We start from the raw sequence: 26,314 nt of genomic DNA, 5'->3' as shown, positions 1-26,314 counted from the left end.
CCCACACACTCTCCCTCCCACACTCTCTCCCTCTCTCTCTCTTCCACTCCCCCTCTCTCTGTTCCACACTCTCTCTCTCTCTATCTCTTCTGTCTCTCTCCCTCTTCCTGTCTCTCTCCCTCCTCCGGTCTCTCTCTCTCTCTGTCTTCCTATGTGTTTGTCTCTCATTTCAATTAAATTCGGTTAAATTCATGGTCCTTTATTGGCATGACAAATAGTGGCACATTTGTACTGAACAAAGCTTGGCGTACAGAGGATGAAGGTTTAAAGAATAATACACCAGCAACACAACAAAACAACAACAAATTGAACATTAAACAGTTTATGAAAAGAAAATTACAAGTGGGGCATTTGTGATATAGTGAGGTGTGTGTGTGTGTGTGTGTGTGTGTGTGTGTGTGTGTGTGTGTGTGTGTGTGTGTGTGTGTGTGTGTGTGTGTGTGTGTGTGTGTAATCTCTTGACATTCACTTGCTGTCCCTTTAATGCTGGCAGGTGAGCTTGTACCTCCTTGAGTTTTGAGTGTTAGAAAGTGTAGCTACATTTCTGTTCTGTTCGCTCTGTTGGCAAACTCGTCCCTCCTCTGAGAGCCAATCCCTCTCATGTTTGCTTCTCTCTGTAGCCAGACCGCGCCTGCCCAGTCTGGACTTGGTCAGGGTGGTTCCCAGTACTCCCAGTGTTACCACGGTCAGGTAGTCTGCCATGATTTACACTCCTTTTGAAGACAGGTAGAATTGGATTTTAGTGTTGTTGTTGATTCCTAATAAAGGACGTCTTTCCCCCCTAGATGTCTGTAATTGGGGTTCTGCAGCCTGTGGGGCATTAGGGGGTGTTGGGGAGTCTTCTTGCTCCACTTATGGTGCTGTAGAACGTCATTGTGGTATGAGTGAGGATGATTGAGGTTTTAAATCTTTCCCGAATGTAACTGCCCTTTACTGTGTCTGTATAATTAATGGATATTGGCCTAATTCTGGTTGTGGTGTTTCTGTGAGCTTTTAGGAATTGTTTACAAAACTCAACAAGGAGCAACTCAACTGGCTGTTTTTTCCATTTGCATTTTTTTTTATTTGTAAGTGGACCCAGCACTTCACTGCCATTTAGGGTATTGGGCTCAAAATTGATTCAAATATTTCTGCCTGGGTGTGGCATCACAGCCCAGCTGGTGCAGCGTCTGCTGTTGGCCCCGCTCAGTGGGAGACGGCAGGACAAAGTTGGCCACATAGAGCCGATATTTGAGTTGAGTTGTGCAGAGTGAGGTCAGGAACTGAAGTAACGTTGCTCTAACTCATTTATGAAAAGGTTAAACAGAGCTCCTGTCTCACTCTTGTCTCACTTCTGTCTCACTCTTGTCTCGCACTTGTCTCACTCTTGTGTCACTCTTGTCTCACTTCTGTCTCACTCTTGTTTCACTCCTGTATCTCTCCTGTCTCACTCTTGTCTCGCACATGTCTCACTTTTGTCTCATTCTTGTCTCACTTCTGTCTCACCCTTGTCTCACTCTTGTCTCGCTCCTGTCTCACACAGCACTTATTTTCTGTATAAATTGTTTTAATTAGGTCTTATGTTTTACCTCCTACACCACTTTCAAGTGGTTTACAGAGCAGCCTCAAATGATTTTTTTGAATCAAATGATTTTTTAAATCAATGAAGCATGATTTTTTTGCTTCTTTGGGGTACTTTTCAATTAGAGTACAGTAAATATGTAGAGAGTAAATATGATTAGTAGTAATTTGGTACAAGTCCAATTTGACTTTGGCTCGACATTATCCTTAATACAAAGGTTCAAAATATCTTGAATTTAAGATGCTGCACAGAATCCTTCCCCAGATGATGGAACACAAATGCCTCAGTAACTGTTTGGATCTGGAGGAACTGTTAGGAGCTGCTCGCCTCTCATTGGCTTTGATCCCGGCCTCCCACAGTTCTGAGTGTATCAACACGCCCTTGGGAGATTACGAGATGATGGGGTCGCCCCCCACACCCCCCACCCACACACCCTCCCAACCCTCCTCAGTCTTTGTGTAGCTTGAAGTAGTTCATTAAGCACAAGGTTGACTGTGTGTAATTATGAGAGAGAGAGGGAGTACACCATGGTTGTGTGTGTGTGTGTTTGTGTGTGTGTGTATGTGTGTGTGTAGAGGGTCTGAACACACAGCTTTCATGTTTCCACTCTATCACTTGCTGTGTACAGACAGTAAGTGAACCTCTGAAGAACACCTGTGTAATAATCCCCCAGCAGCTTTTGAAACAGTGATCTCAATGAGGAGTGGAGCCTGGAGCTGCTGTTTATGGAGACACCTCCACCCACCACACCTCCCCCTTCATCACCTCCCCCCTCCTCCTCCTCCTCCTCACCTCCCCTACTCTTGAAACAGCAGCTAAACAGCATGTGTCTCTCCCTGATTTCCTCTGTCTGAACTCACACACATGCCCCCCCACTGACTCACATGCCCCCCACTGACACACACATGCCCCCCCCCACCGACTCACACACACGTCCCCTCACTGACACACACATGCCCCCCCCACCGACTCACACACACGTCCCCTCACTGACACACACATGCCCCCCCACCGACTCACACACACGTCCCCTCACTGACACACACATGCCCCCCCACCGACTCACACACACGTCCCCTCACTGACACACACATGCCCCCCCACCGACTCACCCCCCGCCACACTGAACCGAACTAGTGATCAAACAGTCTATCAAACACTAGCTCAAACAACATTTTAAGAAAAACACATTCACTATGTTTGTGTTTGTGTGCGCGTGTGTGTGTGTGTTCTTGTATTTGAGAGAAAGAGTGAGGGTGTGTATAAATATGAACATGTGTGAAGGGCCTGGATACATGGATTCAGTAGGAGTGTGAGGTTTGGGAGAGTAAGAATGAAAGAGTGTGTGTATGGTGTGTGTGTCTGTGTGCGAGTCTGTGGGTGTGGCACAAGGGCATTTATGCCCACACTCCCGAGTTTCATGGGAGTTACCCTGTTTTTAGCGGTTTCTTTCCCATCTTTCCCGTTAGCCTCCCAAGTTCACGGTGATACTAATCAAATGCCTTTTTTTTCTATATGGAGGGATATGTGTCATGGTACCTGGCAACCCAAGCCAGAGGCAGAGGTGAGCGTGTACACATCACCCTGTCTACCGCACATCACTCCTCACTGAGCTGAGGACACACCTGGCCCTTTGGAGTTACTAGCCACATCTGCTAACACCCTCCACCATTAGTGTGGGGAACGGTGGGGAAAATGGTGGAAGCGGCCAGTTGACTATGTTAAACAGACCTGCTGTGAAGGAGAACGATTAACACGGGCAGGATGTTCAGGAGAGGGTTTGTAGAGTCAGGTTCCTCGCGAGATTACAGTCAGGGGCTTTATGAGAGTTGAATCTGACTCTGTGTGAGAGGTGAATCTGACTCTTTTTGAGAGGTGAATCTGACTCTGTGTGAGAGGTGAATCTGACTCTTTTTGAGAGTTGAATCTGACTCTGTGTGAGAGGTGAATCTGACTCTTTTTGAGAGTTGAATCTGACTCTTTTTGAGAGTTGAATCTGACTCTTTGTGAGAGGTGAATCTGACTCCTTATGAGAGGTAAATCTGACTCCTTATGAGAGGTGAATCTGACTCTGTGTGAGAGGTGAATCTGACTCCTTATGAGAGGTAAATCTGACTCCTTATGAGAGGTGAATCTGACTCTGTGTGAGAGGTGAATGTGACTCCTTATGAGAGGTAAATCTGACTCCTTATGAGAGGTGAATCTGACTCTGTGTGAGAGGTGAATGTGACTCCTTATGAGAGGTAAATCTGACTCCTTATGAGAGGTGAATCTGACTCTGTGTGAGAGGTGAATCTGACTCCTTATGAGAGGTGAATCTGACTCTTTATGAGAGGTGAATCTGACTCTTTATGAGAGGTGAATCTGACTCTTTGTGAGAGGTGAATCTGACTCTTTATGAGAGGTGAATCTGACTCTTTGTGAGAGGTGAATCTGACTCTTTATGAGAGGTGAATCTGACTCTTTGTGAGAGGTGAATCCGACGCTTTGTGAGAGGTGAATCCGACTCTTTGTGAGAGGTGAGTCTGACTCACTCACAATATTGTTTGCTCTTAATATTTTTATTTAAACAGCTTTTTGTACCTTGCATATGCATAAGTATGTGACCTATGGGCTAATTAAAAGTCAGTTTGCTTTCGCATCTTTGTATTTATCAATTAGTCTATGATGCTGTGAGGTGGAAGTATTGAGCCATTTGTGTAGATCAAGTGTGTGTTCTTGCATGTGTGTGTGTGTGTGTGTGTGTGTGTGTGTACCTGGTCCACGTGGAGGTAGTAGAAGTGAGACGTGTGATAAATGGCCTTGAAGAGACGCTGCACCTGACGTGCGGCTCGTCCATGGACCACCAACACGAAGGCGATCCGGACCGGCACCGCTGGGACCGTCTCCATAGAGTCATCCTCCCAGTGCACGTTCATGTTGGCTTTACCTAAACACACACACACACACACACACACACACACACACACACACACACACACACACACACACACACACACACACACACACACACACACACACACACACACACACACACACTTCAGTTAATCCCAAGGCTGCCTGTTTGAGAGCAAAGCTAGCCGTTTGCAAAACAGAGACGTGCTTACAAAATACATTCCAACACAACACAGTACATACAAGAAATACAGTTAATCTTACTGCTTGAAACAGTAAGTACAAACCTAAAATTGATAATTTATCAGTTTTTCCAGATCTGTGGAGCCTATGGAGATTTTTCCTATCACCAGCCAAGGGTGTATGCATGTGTGTGTGTTTGTGTGTGTGTGTGCACGTGCACACGCCCACGAGTCCAACTTCACAGCAGAGGAAGTTACTGGCACAGACGGAGCTCTCGTTCCTCCTGTAGTTAGACACTGGAGCATTTCCCACAGAAGCAGCGGGCAGCCATCCTGGCCCACCGACCACGGTCTCCCCCGCCGGGCTCCGCCGGGCTCTACTGAGCTCCGCCGGGCTCCGCTGGGCTCCTCTTCTTCCTCCCATTCACAAAACAGCCCATCTGGGCAGGCTGAGAGCTGAGTGCAGCTTTCTAAAAACAGCCTTGTGAAATAACGGAGCGTGTGAGGGCTGTCTACACCTGCCGCGGCCCCCGTGATCCCCGCGACCCCGTCACCCGCTGCGTCTATAGAAGGCCACGCCGGGCAGCAGGTCGACGGGGTGAGCGGGTGTTGATCGGAGAGCCGCGTATAAAGTTACCCCCCCCTCCCGGTGTTTCTGGCACCAGGCCATGTGGAGGAAATACTCCGGCGGGGGGCGTAATGGCAGGACAGACGTATCCTCTGGCCCTCCGCAGGTCTGCCTGCACACAGAAGGGTGGTCAGACCGGCAGGTCAGCAGACGGGCCGGGCAGACCTGGTCTGCTTCAGACGGGCTGCGTCAGACGGGCTGCTTCAGAGGTTCAGGGATCTTATTAAGGCCGGGCTGTCCAGCCATGCCCAGGGACTAATCACGCCCGGGGACTAATCACGCCCGGAGACTAATCACGCCCGGGGACTAATCACGCCCGGGGACTAATCACGCCCGGGGATTAATCACGCCCGGGGACTAATCACGCCCGGGGACTAATCACGCCCAGAGACTAATCACGCCCGGGGACTAATCACGCCCGGGGACTAATCACGCCCGGGGACTAATCACGCCCAGGGACTAATCACGCCCGGGGACTAATCACGCCCGGGGACTAATCACGGCCAGGAACTAATTACGGCCCAGAGACTGATCACGGCCCAGGAACTAATTACGGCCCAGAGACTAATCACGGCCCAGGAACTAATTACGGCCCAGAGACTAATCACGGCCCAGGAACTAATTATACCCAGAGACTGATCACGTCCAGAGACCCAACCAGTGCAGTGGCCTCCACGGTTTACAGGACTACAAAGTCTAAAGCGAAATGCTTTGAGCCCCATTATAAGAGTGGATCTTGCAGTCTGTCAGAGAGAAGAACCCAGATGATGTTTCTGTCCACATATGTGACATTCTTAGAAAACCAGTTTGTTTCCAATCTGTGATTTTTGCTCTTTTCTAGTAAAGCTGCACTTTCATGTCGGTTTGGTGCAGTATGAATCCACCAGTGTCTTCAAAGGCTTTGTTCACTGCCTCATCCAATCATTACATGAAGCTTATACACACACACACACACACACACACACACACACACACACACACACACACACACACACACACACACACACACACACACACACACACACACACAACCACAAACACACACACACACACACACACACACACACACACACACACACACACACAACCACAAACACACACACACTAAGCTGAACTCCAAAAAAAAGACACTGGAATTAGAATCTTCTCACCCAGACACCCCCCCCCCCCCCCCCCCCCCCCCCAGCTCCACCACTGTATCCAAGGCAGTCATCTCCATGGTGACAGCCTTGTCATATCTGTCAGAAGACATCGGGGCTTCCGGAAAGTTCCCCAGGCAGAAGCCCCCGAGCCCTTCACAGATCTGTCACTGCTCTGTTTTAACTGCGTCGAAATAGACTTTCTGAGCCAAACTCTAAGCGCCGCATAATTGCTTGAATATGCTTTCTGTAGTCTGAAGAGAAAGTTAGGTGGGATGTGGAGGGGGCCGGGGTGGGTGTTTAACACAACGCTCTGCGATTACAAGTGTCTACCCTCACGCAGAAATCCCGAATCTCATTTGCAGCCTGTCTCTGATTGTAATTACAGGCGCTGGGCCTGTCTGCTGCCAGCCCCGTGAGTCTTAATGAAGCCGCCCCACAAACCTCCGCTGACAGCTCCACAATTAATTCCGGAGAAACCGCCATTATCTTTAGTATTGTTTATCTTAAATTCCAAAAACACTCTGATAATACTTTCCTGGTTGGCAAAAATAGCGGAGGCACGTAATCAGTCATTATCCCTACAGAGGTTTATTTATTTGTTTGCTCATTTATTTGTTATTATTTGATTTGACCTTTAGCTTGAGCCACAGAGTGGTTGACCTTGGGCAGCGTACTCACCCTCTAGGGGGCAGTAGCGAGTGACCTTCTCAGGCATGAGCTGTTTCTCCTTGTGCCTGCAGTAGACCTCGGCGATCTGCTGCCGGCATTCCTTGGTCTTGGCCCGGGACAGCGCCGAGATGGCCTCCTTGCCCGTGATCTCGCACTTGGGCGGCTGGTCGTACTTGATGTCGGTGGCGGGCGGGGCCGTCCTCTTGGCCTGCTGGGAGCGGTGGCGGTGCGGCTGCGGGCGGGGCGTGGGGGCGGAGCCGGGGCGGGTGTGGTCGAGGCCGCCCCCGGGCGGGCGGGCCCCCCGGACGGCCTCGTGGGAGCCCCCGGGGGGCGTCCTCTGAGCGTGGACCCTCTCCTGGAGCTCCTGCTTGCGCTTGGCCGGCGCCGGACGGGCCGTCTGCGAACGGGCCCCGAAGTTGCTGTTGTCTATGTTCTCGAAGTCCTTCGGCACGGAGTTCTCGTTGTTGCTGTCGACGCGGACTTTTTCCTTGGGCCGGTGGGAGTAGTAGCCATCCTGAAGGGCACAGACAAAACAAGAAGGCGTGCTGCCATCAGGGGAATGTCAATGCCAATGTTAGAGCAACACCGAACCACCTCCGGGAGAGACCCAATCACTCAGGGCCAGCCCGGACACCGTTTCTGGCCATTTTCAGATGGAGTTAGTATTGGGTCTGTCTCAGGTCAGTCTCGGGTCAGTCTCGGGTCAGTTTTGGTCCTGTCTCAGGTCGCTGAGCAGCAAACACACAGATCTATGAAACTAGGTGACCAAGTCATTTTTATTATACATTATGGTTATTATAATATATAACAGATATTGGCATTCTATGGAAGTTCTGATCAAAAGGTTCACATTTTCAGTCATGGGAGCAAAATGAGACCGACAGGAAGTTCAGAGCACAGACTGTGGGTGATGAAACGAGCAACATCAACAATAATCACACAAGTAATACAACAACATTATTATTCAATTATAATTATTATCATTGAGTTAATCTCAACACACCGGGCTGCAGAGGTATGACTGTATGACTAAAATGACCAGAAACAGAGGATTCTGAACTCAAGATCCCAGAAAACATTATCGGACGGGTCCGCTCTACGTCAGGCGTATGTGGGGCGGGTCCATCCGCGGTGACGGTGTCTTCCCCTTAGCCAAGGCTGGAGGGCAAGGCCTTGCACGAGGAAATTACAGGGACTTGGATTAATAGCCCGAGAAACCACAGGAGGTACGTTAGGCTGCCGGAGAAAAGACTATTGATCGCTCACCAAAAAAAAAAGCAAAGAAAAAACCCCACCCCATTTCCCAGAGTGCAGTGGGGCCTCCAGAACCGCACGGCTGGGCCCCAGCAGGTCCTCCTGAACCGCTCTTTTCTGTCCTATCTTTTCCTCTTACTCCATCAGCTTTTTGTCTTTTTCCCTGTTTTCTCTCTCTCTCTTTCTCTCTCTTTCAGGAAACAGGTTTGCTCTTTCATCATCCATCACTCAGAGGGAGGGAAAGGGAGTCACTCGTTTATCATGCCCAATTTATCTGTTCCTCTTTTCCTCCTCTCAGTCTTTAGGTGTAGAGCAACAGGGGCCCCACACACACACACACACACACACACACACATTCCCCACACAGTATAGATCAATAAAAAGAACATCTCCCTGTCATGGCCATGAGGGCAGGCATGTCTCCAGAACACACCTCCACCTGTTCCACGAGGCGGGGTGTTTAACCAAGGCCATCTCCACCTCTGCACAGGAGAGAGGGCATGTCTCCACAACACACCTCCACCTGTTCCACCAGACGCTTTCACTGGTTCAGCAAATACAGCCGATTGTACAGACAAGCGGTGTTTTAAAGATGGATGAATAGGAACCTGGGTGTGGGGAGCTGGACTGAAACTTGATCCCAGTCAATAGCAATAATGTCCTCTCTTCTGCCCTTTCTGCTCAACAGCCATGCTAGCACACTGCGTGACAAAAATAACGCACCCTATTTTCAGCAGGCCGTATTTACCTCCGTCTGCTGTACGCGTCTCTCTTTTGGATTAAATGTATTTTCGTCCCCAGAAAACCTTCGTGTCACTAATAACGTCAACAAAACAACGTTTCCAACTCCAGTTGGTGCATCTCCTGAGAGAGAACCTTGCCGGTGGGGATCTGTCTCCGAAGCCAGCGCATCAATACCATCTTCAGAATCCGGGCGCTAACAGTAATCCTAACTGACTGCACCAGGGAGCATCTATGCTGTGTGGCCAGCAACGCAAATGAGGCTTGTTAAAGCGTCGGTGCGGGGACCCAGCGGAAAGGCCACTGGTCAATGATCGAGTCGTAAACAGTTCGGCGTCCTGCCCGTCAGCGCTGTGAGTTACTGTGCGGCTTTGTGGATGTAAATGCGCTTGGTGTGTAGGTCAAACTCCAGCACGCAAACCAGCGCACGTGATCACACCACGTTCATACACGTCGGCACACGTACACGTCGGCGCGCGTACACACAAGCGCGCACCTGCATGGATTAAGAGGATACAGGGCTGTTCTTGGTCTATTTCTGTAACACTCACACGGGCCTGTGAATGCACAGGATGTTATGACGAGCGGCTGCTAGCTAAATAATGCGCTTCCTATTCTTAAAGAGGCAGGAGCTAGGAGCACTAGGGTGAAGGGGGAGGGGAATGAGACGCCACTGCACACGCCCCCTCCTGATATCGCTGCTCGCTCGCCCCCATAATGACTATAACTGATTCATTATGGCTCCCAGGAGCTCGCTGGACCTCCCGCTTACGACCGCGGCCCGGAGGTGAACCGGAGCAACAGCAGAACCTCCGACCGGTTTCAGCTGGGCGGACGCGTGGCCGGGGAGCGGACAGGATGTTGTGAGGACAGCACTGAAGCCCAAATAGTGCTCTTCCTGTAGCCGAACACGGGCCAAACGCAGGCCAGCTGCATCTCCTGCAGGCCCGGGTCACCTGTGGTGGGGGGAGGGGGGCAGCAGACGTTTTCACCCGGCGCTCAATGGGTCAGGCGGGAGTCACCTTCCTCTGCGGGGGGGCTGGCGCTGACCCCTGGGCATGAGAGAAGGAGACAGAGAAAGAGTGAGAGAGAGAAAGAAGGATTGAGAATGAGAGAGCGCAGAGAAGTAGTAAAAGAGGTGTGAAAAGAGAGTACATGAGAGAGGGAGAGAGAGAGAGAGAGAGAAAGAGAGAGAAAGAGAGAGAGAGAGAGAGAGAGAGAGAGAAAGAGAGAGAGAAAGAGAGAGAGAGAGAGAGAGTGGGGAGGTGGGGGCGGGGAGGGCCAGGGTTTATTAACAAGCAGGCCCTGTCAGCATCCGCAGTTCACTCGTGCATGGGGAATGCCAGTCACGTGTGCAGCAAGGCAGCCTGGGAAAGGAACCGCCGGGGGTTGTGGGGGGGCTGCCGATTCACACAGCGCTGGGGTCCAGAGCGCAGAGCACAGACAACACACACAACACCCACACAAGGCCTTAGGTGCACCACACTGACTCTCACACTCTGCATTACCTGTTTAAAATGTGCTGGACAAATAGTCTCAGCCTAATACCCATACACAAGCGCCCACTGAGAGTAAACACTCACACGCACACAGTCTCTGCTAATGCGTGCGTTTTTATACACAGATTATACGTCTGGAAACGGAGTAAATGAGAACAAACAGAGTGTGAAGCCTCTACTAACACCCAGTGCTTAGTTAGAGAGACACACACACACACTTCAACATGTATACACAGCGTCTCCACTACAGCACAGTGCGTGTTTACAGGCAGAAAACCTGTGCTGGCAGCTTACAGTCCGTCCGGAGCGCTTGTACTGCGCTCATGATGCTACAGGGCTCCCATTGTGTGTGTGGAAAATGACCACAGGCCTGCAGAAGGTCGTTCGCAAGGTGTTGTTGCGCAATGCGTGTTGCACTTAGAGAAACATGTGCTATTATCAGAGATCTTTGCTATAACCAACAGGCGTAGCCGAAATAATGTCTTCTCTGCGTCTCTGACCTTGTGTCGCTCTGCACCGACCCAAATTCCACGAACGCAACAAGTCGGGTGTTAATTGTGCTCGTCGTTAGATTTTTTTAAGCGAAGCGAAAACAATAATGTGATCAATATAACTAAATCCAAAAGTCAAGCTCCAATAATCTCCAATTCCTCCTTTCACTCTATTAAATGTGTCGATAAAATACTGTTAATATTAAGAAGTTTAAAAAAATATCACAATACAAGTATCGACCATCCCACAGGCCGTGTTAACATGCAGAGAACAGCGCAGAGCTTCCTTAAAGAAAAGCTGCCTCGTCTGTCAGACGTCAGGCCTCAGAGTGCCGCTGCTGAGACTTTACTCGACTGCCGACGACCTGGACTGGAGATGGTCCTCTCACGGCTGTGGTGCCGCTGGTATACTGCAACAAAAAATGTTCTGTGGTGACGCATTCCACAAGACACTGTTACTGAAGCCCCACAGACAGCAGAAGTAGAAGAACTCGCTCCAAGCACATCGCACACTGTAACCCCCCTTCTTTTTTGCCTGTCATAAACACATGAAGGAGGTGCAGCACTTTGTCAAGCAACAACACCCACTCCCCCTCCACCCACCACCACCTCCACCACCACCACCACCACCTCCCTCCACCTTCCTCCACCCCCCTCAACATGTGCACATATTTCTGGCACCTATCCACCACTTCCCGTTCTCGTGCACAAACCTACACGTACCTTGGTTGCACCAGACTCTCGCTGTCTCTCTGTCTGCCTGTCTCCCCCTCCTCAGACTCTCTCAGCCCCGTCTCTCTCTCTCTCTCTCTCTCTCTCTTTACAGACTCTCTCTCCTCTGTGTGCCGTTGGGCATCTCACGGCACTGATGGACTGCCGGGGGCTCTGGCTACGGCTCCTGTGCTGGACACGCACAAAGAAACGTGACCTGACTACAGTTGGCATGAAGGAGGCCCTGACCTCCCAGCCCACAGATACAGTCCAACACAGCCCTCAGATACAGTCCAACACAGCCCACAGATACAGTCCAACACAGCCCACAGATACAGTCCAACACAGCCCACAGATACAGTCCAACACAGCCCACAGATACAGTCCAACACAGCCCTCAGATACAGTCCAACACAGCCCTCAGATACAGTCCAACACAGCCCACAGATACAGTCCAACACAGCCCACAGATACAGTCCAACACAGCCCACAGATACAGTCCAACACAGCCCACAGATACAGTCCAACACAGCCCTCAGATACAGTCCAACACAGCCCTCAGATACAGTCCAACACAGCCCTCAGATACAGTCCAACACAGCCCACAGATACAGTCCAACACAGCCCACAGATACAGTCCAACACAGCCCTCAGATACAGTCCAACACAGCCCTCAGATACAGTCCAACACAGCCCTCAGATACAGTCCAACACAGCCCACAGATACAGTCCAACACAGCCCACAGATACAGTCCAACACAGCCCTCAGATACAGTCCAACACAGCCCTCAGATACAGTCCAACACAGCCCTCAGATACAGTCCAACACAGCCCACAGATACAGTCCAACACAGCCCTCAGATACAGTCCAACACAGCCCTCAGATACAGTCCAACACAGCCCTCAGATACAGTCCAACACAGCCCACAGATACAGTCCAACACAGCCCTCAGATACAGTCCAACACAGCCCTCAGATACAGTCCAACACAGCCCTCAGATACAGTCCAACACAGCCCACAGATACAGTCCAACACAGCCCACAGATACAGTCCAACACAGCCCACAGATACAGTCCAACACAGCCCTCAGATACAGTTCAATACAGCCCTCAGATACAGTCCAACACAGCCCACAGATATAGTCCAACACAGCCCTCAGATACAGTTCAATACAGCCCTCAGCTAAAGCCCTCAGATAGTGAACAATACAGCCCCCAGTTACAGCCCAATAGAGCATACAGATACAGCCCAAAACAATCTATAGATACAGCCCAATACAGCCCTCAGATAAAACCCAGTACAGCCATCAGATACAACTCAACAAAGCCTACAAATACAGCCCAATACAGGCCTTATATACAGATCAATATATTCCAACAAAGCCTTTAGATACAGTCCCATATACTGTCTAATACACTCTACAAGTGACAACACCACTGAATATCCAACCACAAAAACTATTACTTTAGAGTGTATGAAGAACAGAGAGAGAGATTGAAATAATACAGGAGAAAATGAAAGAAGGAAGCAAGAGACAGAAAGAAGGGAAACAGAAGAAGATAGAATGAGCAAGTGACAGATAGATAGACAGAGAGAGAGAGACAGAGAGAGCAGTAAAGATGTAATGGTAAGAGGATGGGTACAGGGCGAATGAGAAATATAATTTCTTCTTTTCTCCTCAAAGGCCTTGTAGATGCATCTTTAAAACGCTCAGCCCGAACTTAATAAGATTCTTTTCCCACTGATAACACCATGAGAAATTCCACTTTTTTTTTGGGAAATCCACTAATTAAAAGTCCTTTCACTTACTCTCCCTCATACATAGCTGTGTCATTTGCTGCTGAAAAACCCAAATCCACTAAATGACGTTTCACACTGAATCACATTCACTGCCTTAATGAGGAGGGAATACAGTGGCGCTGGAGAAGGCACTTGTGAGATCAGCTCAAGCGTGCTTTAATATTTCACACACAAACAAACAAATAAATAAATAAATGAGCTAATATGGAACTTCAAACAAATCATGGTTGTTTGCATGACAGATGTTTGTGAAGCTGGCTACCTGAAAGCCACCCACTCCTGGTTGGAACATCTGGCAAGATAAGGGTGATCATCGATCCTTTATGGCTGCCGGCCTGAGTCTTGATTAGGTAGAATCATCGTGTATGAAACATAGCGAACCACTGCTTTCTATACTTGTGGGTGATTTCTCTGTGACTGAATGCATAACCGTGATTTTATTGTACTGACAGTTTTGTTAAATCAAAAAGTGGATTATAACCAAACATATTTAATGTGGGTCTTCTTATGGAGGTAGAATCTGTGGTGATGCAGTGTTTCGGTCCTGGTCCAAAACGGAGCACGGATATTCTCTGGAACATGGATGCTTTTTGACCGGACATAGTCCTGATTTAAAAAAACAGGTGTTTTTCTTCTTCTTGATGTTTGTAATTATGTTTGACAGTGTGTGTCAGGGGCAGATCGTGAACAGTTTTATGACAAACAGATCGTGAGAGAAACGGTTCAGTTCCACCGGCAGCTTCGGAACACACAGCGTGAGAACAAAGACCAAAACCCCGGTCGGGATTTAACACCAAAGACCGCACAGCTTGGGGACGAAGCTTGGAATCAACGTTTTTTTCCCCAAACGACTTTCCATAAGCCATGTTGGCTGTTCAAAACTGTTTTTGTGGTGCTTCTCCAGTCGAAAGCAGCCCTATAAGCCTCATGAGCACCTGTCGGCCCGACTGCCCGGTGCGTCCTGCCACACAGGCCCGGGAGAAGCGCCCGGTACAGCAGCCGTCCTTTGTGTTTTAAAGCTTGGAGGCCACGAACGGCGTATCAGGTGGCCAACGGTAATCCATCACCTCGGGGATTTTGGCTGCCCGAATTGGTCTATGTGCGCACGTGCAGTTTAACGGTTTAAGCGCGTGAAAGTCATGTACAATTTATACCGCGTGAAAGTGTATCGCTAGTAACTTCATGTCAGCAGCCCTTACGTCTTGCCTGCTGCTTTCTCTTCTGCTTTATTCGACAGACAAAACAAAAGCACAAAAATTAAAAATTCACAAAAATGAAAATCAATAGTCATAAAAAAGCACCGTGCGCGAGGACGCCATGCCGCTTCCAGTAGCTCGCCATTACGACCCATAACAGCGGGTCTCGTTTCCTGCTCTCTGGCTGTGTGTCGATAGCTGGGAGCGACCAGCCGCCAGGGAGATGCGCATCCATTAACATGGGAGACACTGTCTTCCGTTTCTGTTGCATTACAATTACTCTGGCACATTCCTTATTTAAACCCTTGTTACATCAAAATAAACAATCACCCCTTTCCCTCTGGCAAAAAAAAGAAAGAGAGAGAGAGAGAGAGAGAGAGAAACACATGTTTAATGGGAGAGGTAAAGCCTTCTAGTCGAAGCGTTTAAAGAAGCATGCAAATGAGCAGGCTTTGCAATTAGCCAGTATTCACGAAGGCCCGGACTCTGTTAATGAAACCTCAAGGTGCCGATAGAGGGGAAACCGGGTAGCATAGAGGCTGTAAGCAGCGCGGGCACCTCCACCCACCCCACCCCTGGGTGTGACCCGCTGCCTTCCACAAAAAGATTGGAAGGAACATTTAGTTTTCCCGATTCCGAACATTCCCAAACGGATCTCGCATCTAAATTGTTTTGTGAGGTTTAAAGCTGCTGTAATTATCTCTACATTTCGAACTAGTGGTGGTTCACTTAAGCGAAGTATATCTTCTTCTTTAATCCATTATCGATTTACATGGTGTATGACTAAAATGTCCAAAACAAACAAAAACTCCTGTGTTAGTCAATGTAACAACCTAATTACACGTTTTCTATACTGCGGAAAATGAAAAATGCAGTTGTGATGAAACCGCGTGTGCTGTAACAGGGAACTCGGAGCCTCGCTTATCTTCATAGGCTTGACTACGCACAACAGAACATTCCCGCCATTAATTACGGGCTAATAATGGGGTTATAATGAAAAAGGACAAAAGGAACAAAATCAAATTAGTGCTTCTAGGGCCCTGCGTTCCGTCTACGTCGCGACATAAAGCAAGTTCCAGAACGACGCTGCATTTCCTGTAGCCCGTGTCCCGTTCGCCTGCCGTCTAAGATCGTCTGCGTAGAAATGTCCTCCCAATAATCGCAACTGGAGCTAAATGACAGACAAGACGCTGCCCTGCTTCGGTCCTGCCACGCACACCACCACGCGAGCCCTCGAACACAAGCGGAACGACTGAAGAACGACTCCTCGCCGATGGGTCCAGCTGGGAGCGTTTTAAGAACTAATCTCTCCCCTGGCTGAGTAAGGAGGAGTCCTTGGAACAAGCTATCTAGGAAAGCCAGATCTGGACGGGAATAGGCCGAAAGCCTGTAATTTGTGAGCAGCTGTTGTGGGAAGTTTGCTGCTACGGTCCGCGCGGAGGTTACGGGAACATAGGCCGCCAAGTTATGAAACGGCTTCGCCACGAACGAGGAGTGAGAAGATGGAGGTGCGGTAGGCACGTGTGACCGTTTGCTAAGCGCTCCCCTGGGTACCTTTAGCCTTTCGCTTCATGCAGTGTTGCGTTCCTTTAAATAGAAGCATGACTCGGATTGGCCGTCCTCACTCAACTTTAAGCCATAAGCCCCGCCCCCCCCCCCTTCCCACACACACACACACACACACACACTGACCATTGATATTCCCTCTGTAATTTTAAACCCGGTGAGTATGGCTCTGTTAATTGGTGTACCTTTTCATCCTTGCCTTCTTGATTTCAAAGGCACTGGCTACCAGCAGAACCCAACAGGTCCCACTTTGACTGACCTTGACTTCGACAAGTTAGCTCAAGTCACCACGGTGAGAAGACACTTCGTCTGATCATTAGACTGTCTGCTCCAATTCAGCGAGCGAACACGTCAATGGAGTGCTGTAAGGGTGTGGGCTTATAGCTCCATGTTTTGAGCACTGCATTTAAAGCTACTGACATTTACAGGGAGTCTGTAAGTAGGACTATGTAATAATGTCAGATAATATTTTGTTTGGCATTCTTTAAATACGCAGATTATAGGTTAGCAATTATATTCAACATTTGAAGAACCAGCACACAGATAACTATGCCTTCATTTGCTTGTCTGTTTTTCCACCACGTTCTCTTTTTTTTGTGTGATGATTCATGTATATTGTAGGTTTTCATGAATCATCTGAAATAATAACTGAAGGACCTCATATACTTCGGTACACCACTGTACAATAATTCTGTCGCTCAAAGACACCAATGCATGGACTCTGAGCTGTTTCATCGTGACGTCATGTGTGATGGGGGGGTTGGGGGGGGGGGGGTAGTTACTCTGGTGCAACAGCTGCGAAACAACCTGTCTGAAGAACATCAAAGCAGCTGTCCTGCGTGTTGAAATCGAATCCATCGAACACACCGAGAACGTCTTTGTCATTTATACCTTGATATCGTCTCACCAAAACCAAACATGTCGGTACGGCCTCTCAGAGGAACTCCCAGCCTTTGGGTGTGGGACCAGAGCCGGACAGCCAACTTCCCGCCGTAATGATCAGCACCCCCCCTCCAGACGCCTTGTGGGCTGTCGATAAGCGGCTGCAGGCTCTCAGTGTCCCGTGGCCGCCCTGGTCGTCTGCACCGCCGGTCCACTCTCTCCGCTCCGCTCTTGATTTAACGAGCCTAATAATTACATCCCAATCATCCACAGCTAACACTCCACGTCTGCCTTTTAATCCCACATCGACCCAGCTGGCACTGGCTTCCTTCCTCTCCATTTAGGTCTTAGTGTGGTTTTAATATCAGGGACGTTTTTTTTTTCCACCCCTTCCTTTAAATGACACCCCCCACCCTCAACACCACCATTTCACGGCATTCAAGAGACTCTTTAAATTGCGTTATCAGCGGCGTTCATGTTGTGGTACCTTCTCCGCTCCCCACAGGCGCTATTAAGACTCTTGAGTGTCGCCCTTGGAATTGCAGCCCCCTTCTTCAGACAGAAAAAAGGGGTCACAAAGGAAGACAAGTGGAACGCCTCTTCTCCAAGGCCCCATGGGGTTAATAAGAGCCACACACACACACACACAGACACGCACAAATAAACAAGTGCTAAGCACTGAAACCTGTTGGCAGAACTCTACAGCACCCAGTGATGGAACAGAGGCGTAAAATTGCGACTGTATCAATGTGTAAATGAAACCACGTCCCTGCGGAGAAAACCGTGCGTGAGTGATGTAATCAGTCAGAGACCAGATGCTGTCGGTCAGCGGCATAACAGCCGACGTGACCACGTGACCACGCGTAGTCGCGGAAGCACCCGACCGCTTGACCTCCCTCCGTCTCAAAGACGGAGGTGTGAGAACGAACGATGATCGTGTCGACCGCAGTCGCAGCTCTGAACTCGCGTGACGTCCGCTGTCGACGGCGGACCGTCGGGTCTGCCCGCAGGAGAGCCCGCGGGTTCCCTCCTCTAAGGCTCCACCTCGCTGGGCGGAGCAATCTGGAGATGCCGGCTTACACGGCCGGTGGAGCGTTCCGGCCATGGTTCTTATCTCACCGCCCACGTCTGGGTCCCACGCTAGCCAAAATGCCACAGTCCCACCGTCATTTACAAGCTGGACAGTCACAATTATATCACCACGTTAGTCTGCCAAGGTCCATGTTTGAAAAGCAGAAAGAGCTATGTGCGCTATTTTTCCAGGCAATGTAGGGCATATTGCAGCATACCAACGAGACAAAACAGAAGAGTGTTAACTTTGTAGAAAAATGCAAGCCTGGCTAATGGCACGCTAGAACAAAACAATCTATAAAAAAAACAATTTTTACAGTCCTCCGGAATGCAGACCAGAAGGTGGCATGGTAATACTCTAACTTTAAACTCCACGTTCTAGGGCCCCGCAACGGTGGAGGCGAGCGTTAGAACACGAGCATGCATAATGGATCACAGGATCCAATTAGCCGCAAGCGGGGGCGTGGCCTCGGCGCTTCCCACGTCCGGCGTCTTTAAACGCGGCGAGCGGAGGGAGAGAGGGAGAGACACGAGGGCAGAGCGAAGGTGACGTATTAACAGAAAAGTGCTGATATGCGGAAAGTGTCTATCGTTAAACCCTAATTTGAAACATTGATAGAACGTACAATGGGGAGCGGCACTTCAAAGACTCGTGCCGCCACGTGGCTGTTAAAACGTGAAACGTATCTCGTGAAAAAAAGAGAGCTGGAGGCCTTTCAGAACTGCGGGGGAGAGATTAGGAAACTGGCGAGGCAAGGCCGGAGGAGGCGGGGCTGGGGGGGGGGGGGGGGGGGGGGGGGGGGGTGAGGTGGAGGCGGGGCTAGGGGGGTGTGTGTGTGGAATGGAGTGTGTGTGTGAGAATGAAAGAAGAGAGTGAAAGTGAAAGAGGGAATGTGAGAGGGAAGTGTGTGGTGCGTGTGTGTAGAGTTCAATGCAAACTCCGAGCTGAGGTGAGGAATGAGTGTACAGAATGCCAGTATGCAGAAGACTAAGCTAAGCCCCGCCCCTATCGGTCCTGATGGCAGGATCTTCTGTCTGACTGTCAGGACCAGACCACCGCACCCTCGGGTCGTCTCGCTGACGCTCCCTGTCCCGTGCCCCGGCTGGTCCCTGGGGTCCTACCCCGGGTCTCGCCGACTGCAGGGCGAGCGAAGGTGTTTTTCAGGGGAGGGCGTTGACCCTGGCTAATCTGCAAAGACCTCCCTTGTGCCGGTCCACAGTCCAAACAAGAAGCTTAAACACCCCTGTCTGGATGATTGGTGTTGCTGTCAGAGCGGACTGTGTTTTTGGGTATTCCAAACACATCCCACCCTGACCATTACTCGTCTAGGAGCTATTTACCTATTTTCTCTTACTTTAAAAAGACAAATCGTTATTGTTATTATTGTATATACAATGCGTAGCCTGACCCTCATCATTTAAAATTTTCCTGAGCTGTTAATGCAGTGCTTTCTGCTACCACCCCCCCCCCCCCCCCTTAATCGCATGCAGGCAGCAGGTGCCTGTTAAATCCTCCCCTGCAGTACACGAGTGCAGTCGAGGCTCAGAGAGGAAAGCGGGCTATTATCCCAGCTGCAGTGTATTCCCAAACCACAGCAAGGCATGCGGTGGGCACACTGAGTGCCCAGAATAATCTATTCTCCCAGTCCCAGCGCGGCACGGCCTCGTAGGATCCCTGTGTGGCTTCCGATGGGCCAGTAATCATATGTGTGCCAAAAGTGACCCGCCACACCCTGACATCAATCTCCATGCAGTTCCGCTCTGTGTCTCTGCAGCGACGGGTGCCTGTACAGTGGGACTGCACGCGTGTACAGTACTGGAGGCCTGTATGATGCAACACTGAAACACACTGCCTGGGTTTCCCAGTGGAACACTAGTGCGAGGCCCAGATTAATCTCGGGCCCACATTAACGTTTCGATGGGGGATCTTCGTTAAAAGTGTTCTTGGGTTCTGAAAATGGCTCTGGCTGGATATGTAACATTTTAGTACAATGTAATCTTGCAGTTTTTTTTTACACTTTGTCCTCAAGGCTTCGCTTATGTAAGTGTTCTGTTACTCATCGTGTAAATAAAGCTCCCGGTTCTGAACTGTAAATCCATGTGTTGAACTGAGCGGAGTGGGACTGGATGGGTACTGTGGAGCTGGACCGGGAGGTAGAGGGGCTGGGAGTGGAAAACAGGCCTGGGGGGGGGTGCTCAGCCCCAGAACAGTGCTGCTGTGTGTGTGAGTGTGTGTGTGTGTGAGTGTGTGAGTGTGTGTGTGTGTGTGTGTGTGTGTGTGTGTGTGTGTGTGTGTGAGCAGCATCCTCAGTGTCCTCACAGACCCCGCGGGATAATTTAGCCAGCATAGGCCAATCTATCAGACAAGCAAATCCTTCTAACATCCTCCAGGAGAGAGAGAGAGAGAGAGAGAGAGAGAGAGAGATGAGGGGTATAATGCAATAAACCACAAGGTGACAGAAAAAGAGAAAAAGAAAGAAAGCAAGAGATGGTGGGTGACGACACCTGAGGAGAAAGGGTGCATGAGATCAGGAGACTCGTCCATGATTCCTGCCACAGACTTTAATTAAACTAACAACTCTGGATCTGGGAGGAAAGTGTTTTAGTGCCATTCTAAACTGGGTGATAACCTGCACCTCGGACACAGCCCGTGAGGCCTCGCTCAGCGCTAGCGAAGAGCCCGGCTGGAGCCTAGCCTTGAGACTAGAGCCCGGCGCGCACGGCAGGACGCCACGGCATTTTAACGAGAAGCGCCTCGTCAGCGCCATGGAAACGGTAAGCAATACTACTTAAAGGCAAATCAGCCTTAAACTGCGTCTTAAATGGCAAACGCGACCGAAGCGAATGTCGTCGAGAGAAAGGTAGTTAAGGACGATCTGCGAAAATAACAGCTCTTTGGCTAATTATGGTCATTTGTTTACCTCCTTCTATTAACTCGGCGATGGATGGATGGATGGGGGGTGGAGGGGTGACGAGGCGCACTCTTTCTGATTTGGCAGTCTCTCAATCGCCATTACTCCATGGCGCGTCTCAATGGAGTCTTTTCAGCACGCTCAAGATCATCAGGGAGGCTCTCACAGTCATTCAAAGGCCGCTGTGTGTGTGTGTGTGTGTGTGTGTGTGTGTGTGTGTGTGTGTGTGTGTGTGTGTGTGTGTGCGTGCGTGCGTGTGTGTGTAGGATGAAAACCGCTTTTAAAATTGATTGCTTAACACCGACGCCGTGCAGTCAGAGGTGTAGCTCCCATCGAGGCCCTGTCAATACGCTGCTTTCAGCTCTCATTGAAGTGATAGATAGAGACAGAGAGCCAGACACAGAATAGCCTGCATTAATTGATCCGTTCTGCGTTCATCGGATCGCTGGTAGACTGGCATGCTAGAGAGTAGAGATATTCACTCTCAGATTTCCAAAGCTTTTTTGGGACGGGACACGGTTAAAATCCTCCTGGGCTACAGCTGGAATACAATTTACAGTGTCAAGGATTTTCACAAGGGCTATAACGACACATTTTACGTTACTGCCAGAAATCAAAGCTGCATAAGGATGAAGTTGGAAAGATGCTTTTTAAAAGAAAAATTAGATTTTTTGTTTACCATACGCGACGACAAAGCGATTTTAACTACAGTACATGCCGGGGTGGGTACAGGCGCGATTGATCTGTGTATTACTGCGTAATACTGCGTTATCTCGTGGTTGTAGTGTGATATGAGGATATTGTTAGCACCCAGTCGTAGGATGCATTTGGCATTTGAGGTTCTGTCTGTCCAAGAACAGATTTCATAAGCGCGCCACTCACCAGGCCAGAATATATACTGTGTATCAATGACACCGTTGACATCACCCCCCCCCCCCCCCTCACACACACACACACACACACACACACACAAACACACAAACACACAAACACAGACACACACACATAAACACACACACACACACAAACACACAAACACACACAAACACACACACACACACAAACACACACACACACACACAGCTTCGCCATGCTAGACAGAGGTTGGGGCTGAACTACATGAGCGACACGGTGTCATGCAGACACTGGTTAGGGTAGTTCACCCACATCCTGTAACACCTTTCTCCGTTTTTGCCCCTTGACACATTCTCACACACATATAGCTACAAAGTCACAGAGCTACAAACAGTAAATGAAAAGACATCAGTAATCTCAAAGCCGACGACACTGAAGGGGATTATATTATGTCAAGGATATATATAATATATATATACGCTACTCACAAAAAGATAGGGAAATTTGGCTTTTGGGTGAAATTTATGGAAAACGTTCATGCTACAGTGATATTATATCATGAAATTAGGGCATGTAAGTAGAAGCATGCAATGGTGATTTTCTCATCTCAATCAATTTATTGAAACAAGCCAACAGTGGTGGGTATACCCCAACAAAAAATGTCAGCGTCTCAATAACTTGTCACGTGCACTTGAGCAGCAATTACAGCTTGACAATGACGTCTCATGAGTTTACAAGTCGACTTATTGTCTGCTGATACATAGCATCGCACTCTTCTTGATGGGTCATAACACCAGCACCAGCACCACCAGGCTCGTCTGGTGACAACAGTGGCTGATGCGTAGCGCTCTCCTTTACGTCTCCAACATCGTAGTGCTCTCCTTTACGTCTCCAACATCGTAGCGCTCTCCTTTACGTCTCCCAACATCGTAGCGCTCTCCTTTACGTCTCCAACATCGTAGCGCTCCCCTTTACGTCTCCAACATCGTAGCGCTCCCCTTTACGTCTCCAACATCGTAGCGCTCTCCTTTACGTCTCCAACCTCGTAGTGCTCTCCTTTACGTCTCCAACATCGTAGCGCTCCCCTTTACGTCTCCAACATCGTAGCGCTCTCCTTTACGTCTCCAACATCGTTGGAGGCCACCATTTCTGCTCAGCAGTGAACTGGTTCCTCGTCCAGCGTAAATGCTCCCTGGCCCATCCAACGGTTCCACAGGAATCCATACACAATGAATCAGTGTGGGACGTGCCCAAACGCCCGCAGGTCCACCTCCACGCCTTTCTGTGACTCTTCCAGTCTCTCTGTATCTCTGTTGCAACCCGCTGACGACACTCTAAACCTCAATGGCCATTTCCGGCTGAAAACATCCTGTTTGAAGCAATGGTGAGGTACTGTTGATCAGTTGTTGGGTGTCATCTTGGTCTCATGATGTCAAAATGTGAACAGCACGATGAGGACTGTTTAAATATCAATTCAGATTGAGCCAGGAAATGTACTGGATCAAACACCTGTTGTGAATTTTGCCATAGTCAGTATAAGGCTGCCCGTCAAGGATATGCCAATGAGATATGCGTGTCTATATATATAGTGTCTGTATATATATATATATAGTATCTGAAGAAGATTCCAGGTGAGCAGTAAAATACATAGAGTTTGTAGTAAAGTACACAAAGTTTCCAGAGAAACAGGACGTTTCAGACAGAGGTCCTTCATCAACTGTACAAGCAAATTCTTCACACACCCATATATATATTACACACACTCTCTCTCTCTCTTGGACATGCTTCAGTACTAATGGATGCCAGTGTCTGCTTGGTCTTCGTAAGGGTTTCCATGCAAGGGTATGCTTCAGCAATGCCACCAGCTCTCTTCGCTCCTCACTTCCTGTCCAGAAGCCGGACGTGTGAATCTGAGGATGGTCATTGCGCTTTAGGGAAGAAGCCCTGAGGTGCAGCGGCAGCCTCTCGGGACTGCTGTGGGGACGCCGGTGAAGACCAACGTCCAGAATGGTTCTTCAGCGGTGGACGGTTATGGGTGGTTGGGTGGGTGGGGGTATTAGCGTGGCCCCGCACCAGCAGGGACTCGGCGGGAGATCTCACCACACTGCCATGTCATAGGTTACCCCGAGTCCCATGACCCTGAGCCAGACGTGACCTTTCTACCAAGCTTTCTGGTTCTCCGCAGGCTGCAGTGCCATTATTCATTACACCAGCTTCTCCATAAAGTGGGATGTGCTTAATATTAAAAAATGGCCCATAAATGTATGGTTTGAAAACCCCTAAACCAAACTAATAACATGATTAGCATATTTTAATTATCTCCACACTTACAAATACCACCATCATCACACACACACACACAAAATCAAGATTACTACCAAAACCTCAAACACTAACGACCTCCAATGAAATCAACAACAGATGGGGGTTTGGAGTTGAAGACACTTACCCGTGGGACTATTGGCAACACATGGACTTATGGATTTGCGTTATGTGCTGTAGCATCTGCGCTAATCCCTGCTCTGCGATTAGCGTGACTGTAATGAGACTGGAAGTGAGCCGTAAGAATATCTGATGGCAGACGGATCTCCCGGGCCGCACAACTGTGCCGAACACACACCGCTGGGACAACACACAGAGGACATCAGGCACACGCATGTGTGTGTGTGTGTGTGTGTGTGTGGGTGTATGTGTGTGGGTGTGTGTGTGTGGGGGGGGTGTGAGTGAGTATGTGTGTGTGTGTGTGTGTGTGTGTGTGTGTGTGTGTGTGTGTGTGTGTGTGTGTGGATAGTATATCTGTATTTTTTGTGGTAATGGTAGTTATCTGCGGAAATATGGCAGAGAAAAAGAGAAAGCCAGAGTGAAAAAGAACTGGACAGTGAGATTAAAGAAGCGACAGTGAAAACTGATAAAGAAGAGTGTGAGAGAGAGGGAGAGAGAGAGAGATAGAAAGAAAGAGAGAGAGAGAAAGAGAGAGCACACTACCTATCTGTGTCCTGGCTGTAAAGGGCAGTCCAGTCTGTGTCAGTCCAGTTAGTCCAACATGTCTTCCAACATGTCTGAGCAGCCCGTTGGTTCATGCACGCTTACACCCATGTGTGTGTGTGTGTGTGTGTGTGTGTGTGTGTCACTGACCGCACACCTCACACTGGGGGAATTGAGCTTCATCATACTGCCTCTTTATCCGCACGCGGCCCAACGTAAACACTGTAGCGCCCACCGACTCCTGCGGGGGGAGCCGGCGTTTCTGGGCCCTGAACAAGCAGCCTTGTGTTGGAGAAGGAGAAGGTACTGGGGGGGGTGCAGGCGAAGCTAAGGGCGGAGCTAAGGGCGGAGCCAGGATGTGGTTTGGCAGCTGCTGGGAAGGCTAGATGGAGGTAATAAACAAGGTCCCAGAGCAACAACAACAACAACAACAGTTACGCCTGCTTGTAAATTGGACATAATGTCGTATCGTGATTATATTGCTTTACGTTGCGCCTGTTTGACATGGTTCACATCTCCTCAGTATTATGACGGCAACTGTTTGTTGGATCATACGAACGCCTTTCTTTATCAAAACAAACATAGAGCATTCAATGAAGCATCTCAGGCTGGTCTGTACTGCATTAGATAATAATAATTATTAGTAGTAGTAGTTTTAGTGTTCGTATTATTATTTTTATTGGCCAAGCTTTTGGCTCAGGTTAGAAACTCGCTCTGAAAATACTGCACTGTATTTTTGTGTTCCTTTTCATTTCTTTTTATTTTATATTTTCTTTAATTCTTCATTTAATAATTTTAATCTTGTTTCAAATTCTCTTAATCTCAGTTTTATGTCCTTGATCTTTGTTTTTTAATTTTCAATTTCAATACATTTTGTAATGATTTTACTTTATTTCTTGGTAAGACCTTCCCAAGGTGACACATCTCAGGCTGTAATAAGCGCAGTGTGTGAAGCATTATTATTATTATTATTATTATTATTATTGTTGTTATTATTATTATTAGTACTACTATTGCAGTAACACAATATTACGATAATGAATAATCAAATACATGTTGTTGCATAAATCCCTTGGGCTCACAGCCAGATTTAGAACCCCAGACAAACGTGATCTTGTGCTACAGGTAAATGCTAAAAAATATACACAAATAAATAAATAAAAGTGTGCTGTATTCCTCCTCCAGCAAAACAGAAAGGAAGAATGAGTCCAGGCGACGGGGGAGTAGGCGTTGGAGGGCATCTGAGGCTGACACACACACACACACACACACA

The 26,314-nt window shown here is 48.9% G+C and overlaps 1 protein-coding gene across 1 annotated transcript in view; it reads right to left on the bottom strand.

The window, feature by feature from the left end:
* xylt1 (xylosyltransferase I) overlaps window positions 1–26,314 on the bottom strand; it is a 50,465-nt gene that overhangs the window by 17,425 nt on the left and 6,726 nt on the right. Inside the window, exons 2-3 of the mRNA XM_076993689.1 lie at window positions 7,087–7,591; window positions 4,318–4,490 (exon numbers count right to left, since the gene is read on the bottom strand). Of these exons, the coding sequence (XP_076849804.1) occupies window positions 4,318–4,490; window positions 7,087–7,591 (678 nt within the window). The remainder of the gene's footprint in view (window positions 1–4,317; window positions 4,491–7,086; window positions 7,592–26,314) is intronic.

Source organism: Brachyhypopomus gauderio, chromosome 2 (genome assembly GCF_052324685.1).
Source record: "Brachyhypopomus gauderio isolate BG-103 chromosome 2, BGAUD_0.2, whole genome shotgun sequence".
In the NCBI taxonomy this organism is placed as follows: Eukaryota; Metazoa; Chordata; class Actinopteri; order Gymnotiformes; family Hypopomidae; genus Brachyhypopomus; species Brachyhypopomus gauderio.
Note: the sequence above shows the minus strand (reverse complement) of the source record. Positions and strands in the feature narration are given on the sequence as shown.